Source organism: Fukomys damarensis, unplaced genomic scaffold (assembly GCF_012274545.1).
Source record: "Fukomys damarensis isolate Sample0158 unplaced genomic scaffold, DMR_v1.0_HiC HiC_scaffold_38, whole genome shotgun sequence".
NCBI lineage: Eukaryota > Metazoa > Chordata > Mammalia > Rodentia > Bathyergidae > Fukomys > Fukomys damarensis.
Window position 1 is genome coordinate 34,548,064 of NW_022900950.1, and position 18,743 is coordinate 34,566,806.

Sequence of the window (18,743 nt, forward strand, 5' to 3'; positions counted from 1 at the left end):
TTTTTTTTTTTTTTTTTTTTTTTGCATCAGGGATGGAACTCAGGACCTTGAACTTGCAAGGCAGGCATGGTGCCACTGAGCTAAATCCTCAGCCCGAAACATACCGTCTTAAGGGAGGAAGCCAAAAGCAAATATAAGTAGAGGTTCTAATACTTTTCTTGCACATGACAGATCATCTCCTGCACCTTACTTTGTGCTTAAAGGCAACATGGGATCATGAACTGTTTTGTATCATGTGGTCAAGCTTAAACTCACTACTTGCACCAGATACTCAGAAGCCTTTCAACTGCCTTTCATCTGCCACCTAACTCTCTCAGGCCCCAGTCACTGCTGTTCACCTGTCCCCAGTCAAGCCCAGTGCTGGTTCCTCTGGAATTTTCATGGAAAGCCTTTTTTCTACCTCAGATATCCTGCTCCAAACAAAACTGGAACCTTCTAGTAGTAGAGATTGTGTGTGTGTGTGTGTGTGCGCATGTGTGCAGGAGAAAATGGAGGTATTTCTACCCTTAAAAGTGCTTGAATATTGGGTTTCAGGGAATATTAAGAAGCAGATGTTTTGCCTCATATTGAGGCTGAAGTACAGTATGTATGATCCACTGAGAGCCCAGCAGATACCTCTGGGCCAGTTTGACACTTCAGAAGGAAACCAGCAGGCTCCAGGAGATCTGCTGGTCCCTTCCTCCCCAAAGGCAGAGTGGAAGGTTGGCAGCAAACCCAGGCTGCCTTCCTGTTCTTTCCTCAGCTTTGGTGCACATGTATAAAATCATCCCCTGCACTTTATATAGAGCTCATTTTACTTTTAGGAGCCACATCTGTTGGACCTGATAGCAAGAGAATTTCTGTCATTCCTAAGCACATGCTCCCATCTGCCCGGAGACTGGCCATATATCGATGCAGTCACTGCTCCTTCCTGTATGGAACCGCAGTAGCTGCCAGGCATCTTGGTCTCATGTTTGTGTGTTGTGTGCAGTGTGAGCTTTAGCAGTGTCCCTGCATGTGAAACTTCTGCCCAACTTGGCATCTACATCTGCCAAAATACCTACAGTAAGATGACCTTTCCAGCCAGCACTGTCTTCCTTCTAAGTCAGGCTTTTTCCCCAAACAGGTGACATATGACCTACTAGCTATCAAGGTTAAATTAAGATGGGCTCGTTTTTTTGTTTCTTCCTGAGTGTTCTGCTTTTCTGGTTCCCTTAGGGACACATTGGAGGTAGGTAACCAGAGGCTCTAGGCCAAAGCGTTGCTATTTTGTGCTGCCTTGGCCTAATGGAGGGAGGAGCAGCTTTCCATCGGTTTTAACTTTTTTTTCCCAGCTCTGCTTTAGGATGACTCACTCATGGATGCCAGCTGTGATAGAGGATGATAAGGATGTAGGAGGTTTCCTTTGAGTCCATATTTCCCAAACCTCGTGTCATTTTCTACTGTCAGGGATGACAAATACTTTTCTGCTGGTGAATATCTCAACAGTTCTATTTTGTAGTGGGGTTAAGCCCATAGGCAGAGTATAAAATACCTGGCAGATATCTAAGGCTGAGTTATCAACACATCTTAAATTATTTTACTGGATTATTCTTTTATCAGTAGCAGGTCCTGCTAGAATAGGAGCCCAGAACAGGAACAATTTGAGAGAGAGAGACAGACAAGGGTCTGGGGGGAAGGGGAAGAGAAGGAGGAGGAGGAGGAAGAAAAAGAAAAAGAGAAAGAAGGAGGGAGGAGGAAAAGAAGGAGGAGGAGGAAGAAAGAAGAAAGAAAAAAATTGAAGGGGAGGAAGGAAAAGGAGGGGGACTCGGGGGGAGGGAGGAGGTAACAGTTTAAGTCAGGGTGGAGAGACTGCAGGCTGAGCAGGGACAGAGAAAACTTCAGGAAGAAAAAAATAAATAAAGGTCCGCAAGAAGAAAGGAGGAGAGAGCAGCTGAAGGTGCACCTTCTGTTTCCGGTAAGTCTGTGGTTACCAGTATTTCGTGCAATTTGAACGTTCCTAATTCAAAAGTCAGAAATCCAGAATTTTGGAAGTACTGACATGATGTCACAGGCCAAAATTTCACAGTTAACTTTGTGTGATGGGTTGCAGTTTTTAAAGAAGTGCAGGCACACTAAAAATATTTTATAAAATTACTTTCATGCTGTGTATATAAGGTGCATATGAAACATAAGTGAACTTCATGTTTAAACTTGGGTCCCATCTGCAGGATATTTTATTGTGCTTATAAAAAACATTCCAAGATCCAAAAAATTCTCAAAGATGGAACTCTTTTAGTCCCAAGCTTTTCAGATAAGGGATGGGCATCCTCTATTCAATTTATTTATAGCTTGAGGGTATTGAACTACTTGTCTTTATGGCCAATCTATTTATTTGTTTGTTTGTTTATTTATATTTTTGTTACTCGGGTCCTTACACTTGTGAGGCAGGCAGCAGCACCACTGAGCTAAATCCCAGGCCCAAGGCCAATCTATTTTAAAAATTGTTTTGCCCCCTAAGTCTGACTCAGACCACTCAGAAGCTTACTCTTAGGATTAGTATTCATTGGTAAAGACTGTGTCATCTACCCACTTCAGATAATTATCTGAAATCTGGTTTTCCATGAACTTCTCCAGTTGCAGCTCCTTTCCCTTCCTTCCTCCAACCCAAATTCCCATGAATATGGCAATCCAGGAGAGATTTCTCCCTAGCCTGTGATTCAGTATTAAGAATACATTTATTTACTTACTCAATAAACTTCATTGATTGAATACCTATAATGATTACTACATATGAAACGGATTAAAAAAACACATTTACACAGGAGACGGATACATAGCTGTACTAAGTTCTAATCAAAGTGATCTTCGATAGTTTGAGAAAGCTGTGTAGGATGTTGATACTCTACATTGAAGACCCACAAAACTCCTCCAAAAGACTTCTAGACATAACTGACACTTTTAGCAGAGTAGCTGGATACAAGGTCAACACTCAAAAATCAATAGCCTTCTTGTACACAAATAACAGACTTACTGAAAGAGAAATTAGGGAAACAATTCTTTTCACAATAGCATCCTAAAAAATAAAGTATCTAGGAATCAATCTAACGAAAGAAGCAATAGACCTCTACACTGAAAACTACAGCACTCTGAAAAAAGAGATTGCACAGAATATAAGAAAATGGGAAAGATATCCCCTGCTCCTGGGTAGGAAGAATCAACATAGTGAAAATGGCCATACTACAAAAACTGCTATACAGATTCAGTGCAATATGATTGAATTCCAACACTATATTTCACAGAACTAGAAAAAAGAATCCAAAAATTCATTTGGAACCAGAAGAGACCTAGAATAGCAAAAGCCATCCTAGGCAACAGACATATGGCAGCGGGTATAAAAATCCCCAATTTGAAACTATACTACAAAGCCAATGTGATAAAAACAACATGGTACTGGCAAAGAAACAGACCTGAGGATCAGTGGAACAGACTGGAAGATACAAAAACAGCTCCAGATGTACTCAGCTACCTCATTGACAAAGGAGCTGACCATCCTCAGTGGAGGAAAGATAGTCTCTTTAATAAATGGTGTTGGAAAAACTGGATCTCCACCTGCCAAAGATTAAAACTGGACCCTTATCTTTCACCATGCACTAAACTAAAATCCAAGTGGATTAAAGATCTAATATTAAAAAAGAAACACTAAACTTGCTGGAAGATAAGTTAGGCAAAACTCCTGAAGACTGGCATAGGAAAAGACTTTATGAACAAATCCTCAGTAACATGGGAACTAGCAGAAAGAATCAACAACTGGGATCTCATCTTATTAAAAAGCTTCTGCACTGCAAAAGAAACCATCGACAGAACCAAAGGATGTTCCTAGTTTTATAGTTTTGTAGGGTATGAGGTAAGTTTACCCAAAGTAGATGTACTTTAAGTCTTAAAGATGAATCTGCATGAGGAGAGGTAAGGTCATTCCTGAAGGAGGGAAAAACATAAACAAAACCATGGGAACATGAATCTGTATCTACACAAAATAAATATAGGTAGCATTTGAATTATAATTAGCAGTTAAATTGGAATTAAATTTGACAACTTTTTTTCTCATTGAATTTATTTGTACATTTTAGGTATACAGTACAGTTACATTCATTATTGGGATCTTGTACCTTTGCATGACAGGTCTTGGTTCTCATTTTTCCCCCATAGCTCTGCCCTCCCTTTACCCCCTCTTCCCTGCCCTATTTACAAAAACTGTATTTCCATTTTTTCATTTTCTCAGATTTTTTTCTTTTCCCTTATTTTGTTCCCCTACCCTTCCCTTTTCTCCTACACCTTTAGCCCTTTTCTTCCTATTTCACATTGTCAATTATAGTCAATTATATCATTAGGATTTTATTTACAATTATAGTTTTTCACACCAGAGAAACTATTCAGTAGTTACACATGTGTGACTTATCTATTTCACTTGAGTATAACCTCAGTATGCATCCATTTTCCTATGAATGACTCTAATTTCTCATTCTTCATGGCTGAGTGACACCTTTGTACTGATGGATTCCAAACTTGATTCATCTTATATGCATATCTCTGATATCTGAAAAAATGTAATGCTTATTTTAATTAAAATTTTTAATGCTTATTTTAATAAAAATCTTTAAAGTTTAAAACTAGAGACAGCACTTACAATGAATAAGATTAATGTTGAGCGTATGGAGCGATCATAACTCTCATCTGTTAGGGAATGCACATACACAACACACATATACACTCCCCTGATGCATGGACCACATGTGGTATAAGTGACATTGGGATGACATGAATGTCAAGCATGGAAATATGCTATCACTTGGACTTGTTGCTCTTTGTTTCTGGATGCACAGATAAGAATGTCTGGGAATAAGAAAGCTTTGGAGCGCCACTCTACATTTTTTTTTCTTTTACACAAAGTATGTTATTAAAATTAGGGAGTCGTCATCAGCATTCAGAACCACTGCAGAGGCCTTCACTTCACAGAAGAGGAAATGGAGGGAGGGAGCTGAAGAGCATTCCCAGGGTCAGTTAGTGCTTAAGGATAGCAAAGCCTGCCAAATTTCTATCCTTAAAATGCTAAGGAAGAGAAAACAGCCCTGATGTCTATGAAAACTTTGGAACGAGTCTCCACTGTTTGTCATCACCATTTATTGTTGAGCACCTCATAATAAAGGATGACGCTCCTATTTATTAAATGTCTTCATTGGGCTTGGCACTGTGTAGGTGCTCCATGTACAGTGTCCTTAATCCGTTCCAAAAGCAGTGATCTCAATTCACAGACAAGGAAATGAAGGAGGGGAAGATGTTAAATGACCTATACACACTTGCCAGGGCAGAGCTGAAACTTAGATGTGTTTCTCTCTAAAATCCATGTTCTTTTCAGTAAGCCTGCAGATCCTTTGAATACTGTGTTTACTCTTAATAATTATGCAACTAGGCCTCTTTAGGTATTAGACATAATGTCCTTTCATTCTTTTGAATTCTTATCAAATTCATGAATATACTACTACTATCAGGTATTTACTTCCTTCCTAAAACTTTTCTTTTTAGTATTTTAATACTTTCATGGAAATTTTTTGTTTTTCTTATAATTTTCAGACAGACAAATACTTGACCGCTTTATCCATTCTCACTGTGACATCAAAAAAGGGAAGAAATGAAAATAGTTTGGTTGAAGAAAACCTGAAGATTAATGGAAACACAAGTGTTTATTCATTTTGTCTATAATTAAAGAAAAATAAGATGCAAATTGCTTCATATATGTTGTGATTGTCATGAGTTTATACATTTCACTGTTTTATTTTTAAACAATAAAATATTTAGGGCTACAAATATCTCCCTGAATATTACATTACCTCTTTTTGATGCATTTTGGTGTTTGGTTTTTTTTTTCTTTTGGGTACTTAAAGTTTCTTTTTTTTTTGGTACCAGGGATTGAACTCGGGTCTTTGCACTTGCAAGGCAGGCCACCAAACTGCTGAGATAAATCCCCAGCCCTGGAGTTTCTATTTTGCTTTCTTTTTTTGAACCAGGAGTTATATGGAAGAAATTTCTTAATTTCTCAACAATTAAACATTTAAGCTATCTTTATTATTGATTTATTTTTGAATAAAGTAAAATAAAAGTTTATCAGTTTTTTTCTGCTATTAATAAAATATATGATTTAATTGTGTGTCACATGGATATGAGAAAAAAAGTTTATTGTGTTTTCAAATCTTTCATATCTTTGCCTTAATTGTATACTTGACCTGTGAAATTTAAAAATTATATTAAGACTATCCCACCATTAGTATTTTTGTTAATTTCTCCTTATATTTCTGGGATATTGGCTGCTATATTATTTATTCTATTAAGATTTATTTATGTCCTCTATGGAGCATCTTCACTGATTGATAAACTTTTTCTTAATCTGTGTTTATATGTGTTGGGGTTAAGCTTAATGGTGTCAACTCAGTTGGCTTGGGGCTACTCAGGAGATTCATAAAGGACTCTTAGAGGTTATGTCTGGTTGGGTCATGGAGGTACGATGTTGGGTACCATATCTGGTCCTTTGCCTCTTCCTCTCTGGCACTGTTTCCTTGCTCTGCCTCTCCACCTATCACAACATGCCCTTCCATCATGGTGTTTTAGATAACCATAAATTGAATCCAGAGAAACTGCGAGCCAAATGAAACATCTCTTTTAAGGTGTGGGTATTGGGTATTGTGTCCCAGCAACTCAAAGCTGACTAATACAACATGGTTCTTCTTTGATCTTGTTAATACTTTTGGCTTTGAATTGCATTTTTAAATTTTTTTCTTCAGTACTACAGCTTGAACCCATAGCCTCATGAATGCTAGGCAAGGTCTCTAAATGCAAGATGCATTCTCAGCCCTGGAATTTTATTTTAGTTGATACGAAGGTCACCATTCATGCCAGTTTAGTTTTTCCTTTGCATTTACTCGGTATAAACTCCTTAACCTCTATTATTTTTTTATAACTTTGTTTCAGCCCATTTCTAGAAATTGTGCCTGGATTTTATATTATACTTATTATGGTAATATATATCTTAATAAAACAATTTAGTCTGCAGTAATTGTGATGTTTTATATTTTTTGAACATATTCTTTGCCTTCTCCATTGACTGAATCTTAATTGGAACCACCTTTTCTGATTGTGGGCTTCCTCTTCTCCCTCAACTTACAGAGTGCCTAAAAATGGGTAGCATAAATTATCTATGGCCTCAGGTTAGATAAGCCCACTGCAGTCTCTTTGAAGAGAGAAAATGAAGTTCAGGGGGAGAGTGGCTGTCTTTTGTTTTGTGGATAAGCCCCAAAGAAGCTGGGTTAAGAGAAGGAATTCATTTACCTGCTGATGGTACAAGTCCCATCTGCAAGACACAATTTTCTTGGTTGCACAGGTTGGGAAAATTCTGACCCTCTATTTAATACCCTTGTAGGTTTTCTAGGATGATCAATCTTGGACAGATCTCTAGGAACCCTAAGTAGCAAATGTATACCTGTATTGGAAGAGATCTTCTCATACCGCTCATCTGGCACCCATCAGGATTTTCCAGTTTGAGATTATCTCATGGGATCCAGCAGGGACTTTCTTCTCCCATAATCCAGAACCTACTGCTGCAGCACAGTATCAGAGTTTAAGGAGAATAAAGCTTTGTACCAAATCCAGATCTCCAGAGTATTAGCAGCTTCAGATATGCTCCAGTGTCTTTGTCTTAGTCTATTCTTTGTTGCTATAACAGCATACCTGAGGCTGAGTAATTTGTTTCTCACAGTTCTGGAAAATAGGAAATCCAATATCAAGGTGCTGGCATCTGGTAAAGGCCTTATTTCTGTGTCATAACATGGTGGGGTGCATCACATGGTGAAAGCAAAGGAGTGTACACTTGGGGCCCTTTCTTATAAGGCAGCAATGCCATTTTGGAGGCTCCATCCTCATAACCTTATCTAAATTTAATTACCTCCCAAATGTCCCACCTCCAAGTACTATCAACATAGGATTTGAGGATTAAATTCCCAACACAGGAATTCTTATCTTGAATAACAATAACCAGCAGAACTCTTGTAGTGAGACAGTATGCTTTCTCATTTTCCTGCCAGCAGTGAGGTTTTCTAAGGATCATTTGTTTGAATCTGTGCTGCTTTTTCTTACCATTTTGTACTAACACAGTGTATCCAATTGTTCTTCCTCTAGATGAGTACTTCCCTACTTAACAGCTTAGGTTTGCCCTCTTCCCCTTTGCAGACTTTCACGAGCACTTGAGCATTAAGCTGCTTTTATGCCTTTCTTTGAGGGCTAGGACTACAGTATCAGCCAGCCCAGAACTTTACATGCATGCTTTCTTAATGTTCTTGTAGTGAGATTTTCTGACTATCCTCACAGCACTCAGGCCAAAGCCAAGGTCCATATTCCACCAGAATTTTGAACTAAACATTAAGAATACTGAGTGGTCCTTTCATGCCATATATATTGAGCACTTACTGTGTGCTAGGCAGGGTTTTAGGCAATGAGAATAACATAATATGAAAAACAAGCACAGAGCCTAAATTATAGAGGGAGGGACCAAGAGGCTCCTATTAAGGACCAAAAAGCATCAAGAGCAGTGTGCCATGGGAAGAAAATGGCAACAGCTTTCCAGGCCTCAGGAGGAGCAAGCAAGATGCTGAGGCAGGAAAGATCTTGAAGTGTTCTAGCAACCTGGAGAAGACAGTGTGCCTAAAGCCTAGTGTGTTGACCAAGAACAGAGATGAAAGAACAGTTATGTAAAAGGAGGCCAAAGAGGCAGGGGTCTGGTCATGGCCTGGGTACCTTCATATGTTTTGAAAGCCTGGATTTTTATATTCTGGCTATGTTCCAGATTTCTGTTGGTTCAAGTTATGAATCACCCTGAACATATTTTGGTTTTATGCGAATTCTCTTTCCAATTTTGAAAAAGTTTTGTGCAGACTTGAGTTTTAGGCCACATGGACACATCTGTGGATGGATCTTAAGCTTTCTGCCTACCTCCATGATTAAGCAGGACTCCTGACTTTCTAAATGATTTTTTAAAATTCTCATAAAATCCCCTGTAAATTCCCTCCTGCTACTCCATCATTGACATGCTTCTCAGCACAGGCAACGATGTTCGCTCCTACAGTTTTCCTTTCTCTAGAATGTAATATAAAATGAATCATACCATATGTAGCCTTCTGTAGCTTCCTGGATTTAGCAAAATGATTTGGATACTCTGTTGTGTTGTTTATAATACTTTACTCCTTTTATTGTTGAGCTTGGCTGTATATACCACAGTTCATGTATTGTTCACTGGTTGAAGGACATCAGGGTTGTCTCCAGGTTTAGGTCTTATGAATAAACTGATGTAAGTGTCAAGTACAAGTTTGCTTGTGAGAAAAATGCTGTTGTTTGGACATAGTTTCAGTGTGCTATAGTTTGGATCTGTAATGTTGGTCAAAAGCCCATGTATTGAATGGAGGCTTGGTCCTCAGCCTGTGGTGCTACTGGGAGGTGGTAGGACCTTTAAGAAGTGGGTCTGAGTGGGTCTGTGAGGCATGCAAAGAGGATATTGAGACTTTGATCTCTCCCTCTCTCCCTCTCTCTCTCTCCCTCCCTCCCTGTTTTTCAGCTGCCACATCAGGTGCATTCTCTCCATTATGTATTCTGACACTATAAGTCCAAAGCAGCATAGCCAACCCACCAAAACCACAAGCCAATGACTCTTTTTAAGTTGCTTATTTCAGGTGTTTGGTCATAATGACAACAGTGACTAATACTGACACAGAAAGATGACTAAACACGCTCCTAAGGGTTCATATATTGGGAACTTGGTCGTCAGCCTTGTGATGTTGAGAGGTGATGGGATGGTTAAGAAGTGGGGTCTAGTTGAAGGTTGCAATCCCCACCCTTTGTTGTGCTCTGGCTTCTTCTTTCACTGAGTGATCTCTCCCTATCTCCTGCATCCTCACCAACATGTTTTATACAGTGCATTGAAGTACCCAGGGAAGCCCTCACCAGACCTGGGGCTATGTTGTTTAGACTTTCTATCTCCAACATTGAGCTAAATAAACCATTTTTCTGTACAAGTAATTCAGCCTCAGGTATTGTGTTATAGCAACAGAAAAGACATTAACACAGAGTTTTCATTTTCCTTGGGTTAACATCTGGCAGTGGGCTTGCTGTGTTATATACTTATTTAACTGCATGAGAAAGTTTTCAACAATTTCAAACATGGTGTACAACTTTGCATTTCACCAGAACCATATGACAATTACTGTTGCACTATACCTACATGAGCAATTGGTATAGTTAACTTTTATTTTCTGTTTGTACTGGTTGCTATCTAATAGGTGTGTGATAGTATCACATTGTGGTTTTAATGTGCATTTTTCTACTTAGAATGATGTTTATACATTTTTCATAAGTATTTATAACCCATGCATCTTCTCTGAAAAATAATTTATTCAGATCTTTTGCTTTTTTTTTTTTTGCATTAGATTGTCTGGGTTTGTTGTTGTTGTTTTTGTTTTGTTTTGTTTTTTGTACCAGGGATTGAACTCAGGACCTTGTGCTTACAAGGCAGGTGCAGTGCTGCTGAGCTAAATCCCCCATCCCAGGTTTTCTGTATTTTTATTGTTGAGTTTTAATATTTTTCTCATTATAATATTATGAAAATTCTTTTTCAGAAATACAATTTGCAGTTTATTTTCTTCCAATCTGTGATTTTTCTCTTTATTTTCTTAACACAGTCTTTAGTAGAGTGAAAGCTAAAGCCAAGGTTATGAAGATTTTTTTCTGCTTTATAGAGTTTCATAAGTTTAGGTTTTACATTGAGGTCTGTGATTCATTTTGAGTTAATTTTTGTATAAGGTGTGAACAATGGGTTGAAATTTTGTTTATTTATTTATTTATTTATTTATTTATTTATTTATTTACCAGGGATAGAACTCAGGTCCTTGCACTTGCAAGACAGGAAGCAGAACCACTGAGCTAAATCCCTGGCCCTATTTTATTATTTTATATGTGGGTGTCTACTTGCAGCATCATTTGCTTAAGAAACTACTCTTTGTCCATTGAATTCCCTTTTTTTGCATAATTATCAATAAATCAGTTCAGTCTTTAAATAGGTTTATATTTGAAATCTCTATCATTGACCCATGTTTCTATGCTTTCATACCACATTGTCTTGATTACTGTTAATTTTACAAGTCTTAGAAATCAGATAGCATTTTTCTTCAAAATTGCTTTTGCTATTCAGGTTTCTTATCTTTTCTATACAAATTTTAGAATTAACTTGTTGATATATTCCCAGAAGAAACATTCTGGGAGTTTAAAGTTGAAATTTATTGAATCCATAGAACAAACAAGAGGAGAATTGATACAATTTTGACTCTTCCAATCCTTGAATTCTAAATTCCCTTTTATTTATTTTGGTCTTTGATTTTTTATCAGTGATTTTTAGCTTTTAACATACATATTTTGAACATATTTTATTAGATTTATACTTAAGTATTTTCATTATTGAAGTTCTATCAGAAATAATACTGAGTTTTAAATAGTGAATCCCAATTGTTCACTTTTAGTGTATTGAAATACCAGTGATTTTTGTATTTTGATATTTTATTCTATGACTGGTAAACTTCCTTGTTAGTTTAGGAGTAGTTTTATAAATTCTCTGGGATTTTCTATGTATAAAATCATGTCATCTGTAGATAGCTTTATTTCTTTTATTCTTTCCAGTCTCTATGTCACTAGTTTGCTCTGTTTGTTTAATTGTGCTGGCTAGAACTTCAAGTAAAATTATGATTAGGAGGGAAAAGAGGGAACACTTTTGCCTTGTTTCTCAACTTTGGGAGAAAATATGTTGTCTTTCAACATTAAGTATGATGTCATGTTAATCAGCTTTCTGTTATCATAACAAAATACCCAAGATTGTCAACTTGAAGAAATGTTTTAAATGTTTATTTTTATGAATGTTAATCTTAGCTGGTTGGCCACATTGCTTTTGGGCCTGTGGCAAGGAAGTATATCATGGTGGGGAGTGCATGGTAGATCAAAGACTCTTACTGCACTGCAGCTGGAAAGCAATGTAAAGAGGAAGGGGCAGGACCTGATATTCCCTTCCCAGGTGCACTGCAATGACTTAATTTCCTCCCACTGGGAACCACTTCCTAAAGGTCCTACCATCTCCCAGTAGTACCAAAGCCAGTACCCAAGCCTCTAACACACAGGCATTTGGTAGACATTTATCCAAACCAGTAGGTATTAACTGTGAGTGCTCTATAGGTGCCTTTTGCCAGATCATATAGAAATTTCTTTTTATTTTTAGTTTATTCAGAGTTTTGCTTTGTTTAATCATAAATCATGAATATTTCCAAATGCTTTTCCTGAATATACTGACTTGATCATGTGGTTTTTCTTCTTTGGTCTATTAATATGAGGATTTACTGGTTGATATTTTAATGTCAAAAGAGCCTTCCAATATTGGAAAAAAAATCCTTTTTCTAAGCTGCAGAATTTACTAATTTACTAAATTTTTAGATGATTTTTATGTGATCATGAGATATGTTAGTCTGTGCTTTTTCTTTTTGTATTTTCTGTCTGCTTTTGATGTCAGAGTAATTCTTGCCTTATAAAATGAGGAGGGAAACAACCTTTCTTCATCTATTTCTAGAGGAGATTGTATGAATTGGTGTTATTTCTTCTTTAAATATTTGCTAGAATTCATTAATAAAACCACATGGGCCTGCATTTTTTGTATGGAAGAATTTTAAAGTGCAAGTTCAGTATCTAGATAGATATTATCTAAACTATTGTAGTTACTTTTTTTCTTCTTTTTGAGCCAGGGTCTCAATTTGTTGCTCTAGCTGTCCTCAAGCTCCTGGGTTCAATTGATCCTCTTCCTAATTCTCCTGAGTGCCTGTGACTATAGACCTGTGCTCTCACACACACTTGGCTTGCCTACTTGTTCTCTTTTGTGTGTGTGTGTGTGTGTGTGTGTGTGTGTGTGTGTGGTTTTTTTGAGACAGGGTCTCACAGTAGTTGCAACTGATCTGGAACTCACTATGTAGCCCAGGCTGGTCTCGAACTCACAGCGATCCTCCTGCATCTTTTCTCTCTGGTTGTCTTCAAAATATTGCAACTGATGGAACTCACTATGTAGCCCAGGCTGGTCTCGAACTCACAGCGATCCTCCTGCATCTTTTCTCTCTGGTTGTCTTCAAAATTTCTTTTTATTTTCAGGAGTTTGAATATAATATGAATTTTTTTATTGTTTGCTTGATTTTGTATTTGTCTTGTTTGACGTCTTCTGAGCTTCTTAAATGCATGATTGGGCATCTATCATTAATTTGGAAAATTCCCAGCCATTGTTTCTTCAAATATTTTTCTGCCCTGTTCTCTTCTCTTCTTCTCTAATTCCAATTACCCTACCCAACCAAGGGTTACTTTTCTCCTGATTGGTATTTTACTGTGAATGTTAGTGCCAAGAGTCAAACTGGGCATGAGGTTTATTTTTTCTACATGTCTTGGTACATTTGGGCTGGTACATCAAAACATCATAAACTAAAAGGCTTATAAGCAATCATGCAAAATATGTTTGTCACAATTCTAGAGGATGTGAAGCTCAAGATCAAGGCAATAGTAGATTCATTGTCTGGTGAGGGCATATATCCTGATTTATAGATTTCACCTTGCTGTGTCCTCACATTGTAAAAGGGTTCAAGAGCTCTCTTGGGCCTGTTTTGTAAGGACACTAATCTTATTCAAGAGGACTAAATCCTCATGACTTTATTACCTCCTGAGCCTTACCTCCTAATACCATCACCCTGGGGTAAGGATTTGTAACACAAATACCACCATGGTTACCCTGAATGCACTGTAGGCACTTGTATTTAGAACAGAAACTCTAGAGGGTGTTTCTCAATTTCTGCTGTGTCCTCAGCTTTAGGTCTTTCTAATGTGAAATGTTTCCGTGGTCCTAAAATCTCAAAGTGATATTCTACTGCTACTGATTACTCAATACATTTTAGACTTGAGGTTGGGGCGTTCTTGGGGAGAGGCCTTATTCTTAAACAGTCACTATATTCTTGGGTCTCAGGGTATGGCCCTCTCAGAATCTTACTTCTTTTTCAGCTATAGTTCTGGCCCCAGCACTTATTCTTGCCCTTCCTACATGAATAGAGGGTATCTTCTGTTTCCTTCCCCCAGCTTCCATGGGTTTTCACGTAGACGCTAAGAACCGTGGTACTTCTGTTTCTCCAGAAGATTAACGTTTTTGTTCCATAGAAGAGATACGAGAGAGGCCTGGGTGGGACTTTCTGCTCTTCCTGGAGAGCATGGTTTATATTTGGATGCCCCTCCCACCCCCAAGCTTCATGCACTCAAAGGTAGGCCTTTTGGAACATGATTGGATGTACCGCTGACTTGTCGTTAGGTGAGGACTAGTTTGGTAGAGGCCAGTGACTGGGGAGTGTGGCCTGGAATGGTTTGTCTCCCTTCTCTGCCCTCCCTTCACTCTCTGCTTCCTAGTCTCCATGGGATGAGCAGCTTTTCCTCCACCATGCCCTTCTGTTATGCCATTCTGCCTCAGAGCCAGCTCACTATGGACTGAAATCTCTGCAAACCATAAACCAAAATAAAGCTTTATTCCTTTAACCATTGGGTGTGGAGTATTTTGTCCTGGGGATGAGGCTATGACACTGCAGCAGCTGCTGTACATAATGCATGTGCTATGAGGGCATTCTCTCCCTTCTGTGAGCTCCTGGCAGGCTCACTGGAGAAAAGTCTGTAAAAGGGAGCGGGCTCCATGGACATCTGCAGCACCGCTGTTCACACTCTCTTGCCAGACCACAGTCAGCTTGGTCACACACGTAGGTGTTCTTGCTGGGTTCTTTCTGATGTTGAGCCATTTTTGTCCCACATAAGCAGATGATGATGTCTGACCTCTCCCTGCAGGAACTTAGCCTGGGATAAAAGTGCCAGAACAAAAGTACAAAAGAAAGGGGCTTATTAAATAAATGTTATTGAAAACTCAAATTTGAAAAAAAAAAAGTGTTTGTATGTAAAAAATAAGACATAAATTCCAAATGGATGAAATAAGCCAATGTAAAATGGTAAAAATGAAAGAAAAGAAGGAAGAAGGAGGAAAGAAAGAGAAAAAAACTTACCTAACTACTAGAAGAATTTTCTCTGTCTGTCTGTCTGTCTGTCTGGAAGCTCTTTCTAAACATGATGCAAATGCCAGAAAATTCAAAAAAGAAATGGCTAAATTTATCTAAAAATTAAAACCTTCACTATGGCTAAAACCAAAGCAAAGATCAACTCCCCTTTCCCAAACAATCATCACCATAAAAATATTTAAGAGGCAAAAAATGAAAGGCATTATAACATATAACAAAGTAATAGGGTAGTATTTTCAAGTAGTTCTTACACATCAATAAGAAGTTAACATATACTACCTCAGTGGAACAATGGGCAAAGATTGCCATCCTGGCAAAGATGAACCAGTGTTTAGAAGGTGGGACTGGACATCCTCACGCATGGCTATAGTACATTAGTCTCCTGAGGCTGGGGTAACATGCACCACAAGCCAAATGGCTTAAAAGAAAGAAGGTTGCCATCTAAAAGTCTAGGGCTGTAAGTCAGAAATCAAGGTGTTGGCTGGGCCATGCCCCTTTGAAACTTGTAGGGCACGCTATTTCCCTGTGTTTTTCTAGCTTTTGGTGGCCAGGCATTCCTTGTTTTGCAGATTCAGCACTCCAGTCTCTGTTTCTGCTGTCACACAGGTTTTCCCTGTGTCTCTGTGTCTTCACATGGCCATCTTCCTTCTGTGTCCATCTGTATAAGGTTTCTTCTGTAAAGACTGAACTCATATTGGATTAGGGCCCATTCTAATCCAGCACAACCCTATTTTAACTTGGTTACATTTGTCAAGACCCTATTTCCAAATAAGTTCACATCCATAAAGATTGGGAATTAGAAGTTCAACGTATCTTTTGAGGGACACAATTCAACTTGAGTGTAGTAGGTTGGATACAGACTTTCCAAAGAACAGTTGGGTAATATACTTCAGAGTTCTATTTTTATGCATATGCCTTAATGAGATCTTCAAATAAATTTTAAAAGTTACATAACCATTTTGTTGTTGTTTATAATCAAAGCACCACACAGAACCACAGAACACTGTCTATAAGTTCCTTGTTCATCAACTGACGACTGTCAGTAAATTCAGGATAAAATAACATGTATACCTTTGGCTCTGTATTTATTGATATGGAAACAGTCTAGGTATCTTGCTAAGGGGAAAAAAGTAGGTTGTAAAATGGTGTGATACTATTTTTGTAAAATTGTACATTTTTTCCCATAAATGTGGAGTCTGATAAGATTTTCAGCAAATTAACCAATTAATAGAGATAAATGGTGACTTGTGAGAGGAGTAAGGCAGAGAAAGAAGTCAGCCCACCTACTGAAATAGAACGGACTTTGGATGGGATAGAGTTGCTGTGAGCTGAAGAAGAATATGGGAAGGACGGGGACAACACAAACCAATCCACAAACCCCCACTATGAACACGTCCACCATTGCTAATTTTATCTGGAAGACTTGGTATCAGAGTTCTATGCTGGATAAGATCTCATGTATAGTACTTAACGATAGACCATCTCCACTCTTTTTTATAAAAATGTGTAGGGAAGGTGGGATGGGTAGGAGAAGAGTAAAAAGGGAAAAGAAAAAAATGTGAGAGAATGAAAAGATGAAAATAAAGCGTTTGTATAGATGGGGAGGGGAGGAGGGGGTGAAGGGAGGGCAGGGGTAAGGGGAAAAAATGAGAATCAAGACTTGTCATGTAGAGGTACAAGATCCCAACAATGAATGTAACTGTACTGTATCCCTAAAATGTACCAATAAACTCAATTAAAGCTGAAAAAAATGGAGGAAAGGCCAAGGCATAGCGCGTTTCAAAGACCCCACAGTCAGGATAGATTGCTAAGCCAGCCCATAGCAAAACTAGAAATGTCAGGGTCACTTACTGACTGTAAAATCTCAGGTGAGTCACAACTTCTCTGGGCTTCGTTCCTCCTGTGTAAATGAAGCTCACAACATTTCAAGAGGTTATTACGAAGGTGAAGCAGAGGAAGTATTTGGAAGCAAGAGGCAAATTGTAAAGTACTATTTATTCATTCTTAAACTGCTCAGGACACAGTTACAGGCTCTGGGGATTCATCAGAAAAATGTATAAAGTTATCTTCTCGAGGAATAAAATTGATAATAAACTAATAGGTAAATATAGGCTATAATGATGTACCACTGTATGTATAGAAATGAATACAAATAATACATATGACACAGATATGTGTTTCATATATGACATACCATGTAAATAATAAAATGCAAAATTCAGGACTGTGAGGAAAAATTTAGCTAGCTGTGGGGATTGAGAGGCCCAAGTATTGCTGGTTTAGGTAGTGTTTTCAAAGAAGTCCTCTCTTTAAGATGGCATTAAGAATCACTGCTAGTGGAAAGGAGGGAGGAGGGAGAACCCTATGGCTACCTCAGGGGAGAGGCTTCTAAGTAAAGGGAAAAGTTCAGAGCTCTGCCAGATCTCAGAAAAGGTCAGTGTGGTCCCACCAGTGATAGGTAAGGTCAGACAGGGAGATAGGGAGGCCATGTGAGGCCTCAGAAGCCATGCTAATGTCTTTGGATTTTACTTTGAATTAGATGAGAAGAGTGGCAGGAATTTGAGTAGAGAATGGACATGATCCAAAGTTTGATTTAAAGATCACAGCTTTCTACATATGATTGTACAGGGAGGCAGAAATTGAAACAGGGAGAGCAATTAGGAGGTTAGGTCCAGGTCCGAATGAGAGACATGGGTTTCCAAACCTAGAAGATGCTGGTGAAGAAAGTAGGAGGGATGGGTTTAAGTGGACATAGTACTATTTAGATAGAGAGGAAAAGGCTGGTGGGTGGACTGTATGTTTTAGCTAGAAAAATGATTCTGAACGCTTTGCCCTGAGATACTGAAAGAACGGAGCTGCTGTCTGAGATGGGGAAGTAGGGGAGGATTAAGACTTGGTAATCTCAAAGATTCTGTCTTAGACAACAGATGGCACCCAAATAATCAAAATATATGATTACGAGTGATCACATCCTAACTGGGGAACTTTCCGTACTAGAGTTGTTTTCCTCCTGATGTCACCTACCCTGTCCTTGACCTCAAAGGAGCATAAATTACCATCACCTGTGATAGGATTAATGAACCTAGGGAGGGACAGTGGGAGGAGAAAGCTCCCTGGTACTTCAGTTACAAACCCTGGCACTCACAGTGGAAGGAGAGCCTCTGTCCGGGGTAGACTTCATCAGCACTGACTGCTCCTGGCAAGAAGACAGCACAGTTTTCTTCACCAGCACCTCTATCATCATTAGAAACTGCTCCAAAGGACCAAGTGGACACAATTCTAGCTAATAAGAGTCCCTGGGAGGCTTTGCTCTCTGCTACCATGAACTGGAAAGGAAGGAGAACAAGTTCTGCTTTGGGAAGGTTAGAAGCATCTGATGTTAACAGGTAAGAAAAATTTATCTTTATTCCTTGATTTATTCTTAATATAGTAGATTTTTCCAGAATTCTCTGAGCCAGAGACCAGGCACAGAGCTGTTTCCTATACAAAAGGGTTGTATATGGTAACTATTTGCATTGTCAATGGAGCAGGCTTTGCTCATCAGGAGAAGACAGAGAGAGGCTTTTTGCATTCATTGTG

General features: G+C 38.5%; 1 protein-coding gene across 4 annotated transcripts in view; it reads left to right on the top strand.

Annotated features, from left to right (window-relative positions):
- Nucleotides 1–5,727, top strand: part of Tex26 (testis expressed 26) — a 36,568-nt gene extending 30,841 nt beyond the window's left edge. For all 4 annotated transcript variants that reach the window (XM_010623876.1, XM_010623877.1, XM_010623878.1 and 1 more), the window contains one exon: nt 5,590–5,727. In XM_010623876.1, the coding sequence (XP_010622178.1) occupies nt 5,590–5,651 (62 nt within the window). In that variant the 3' untranslated portion in view covers nt 5,652–5,727. The remainder of the gene's footprint in view (nt 1–5,589) is intronic.
- Nucleotides 5,728–18,743: the final 13,016 nt, after the last annotated feature.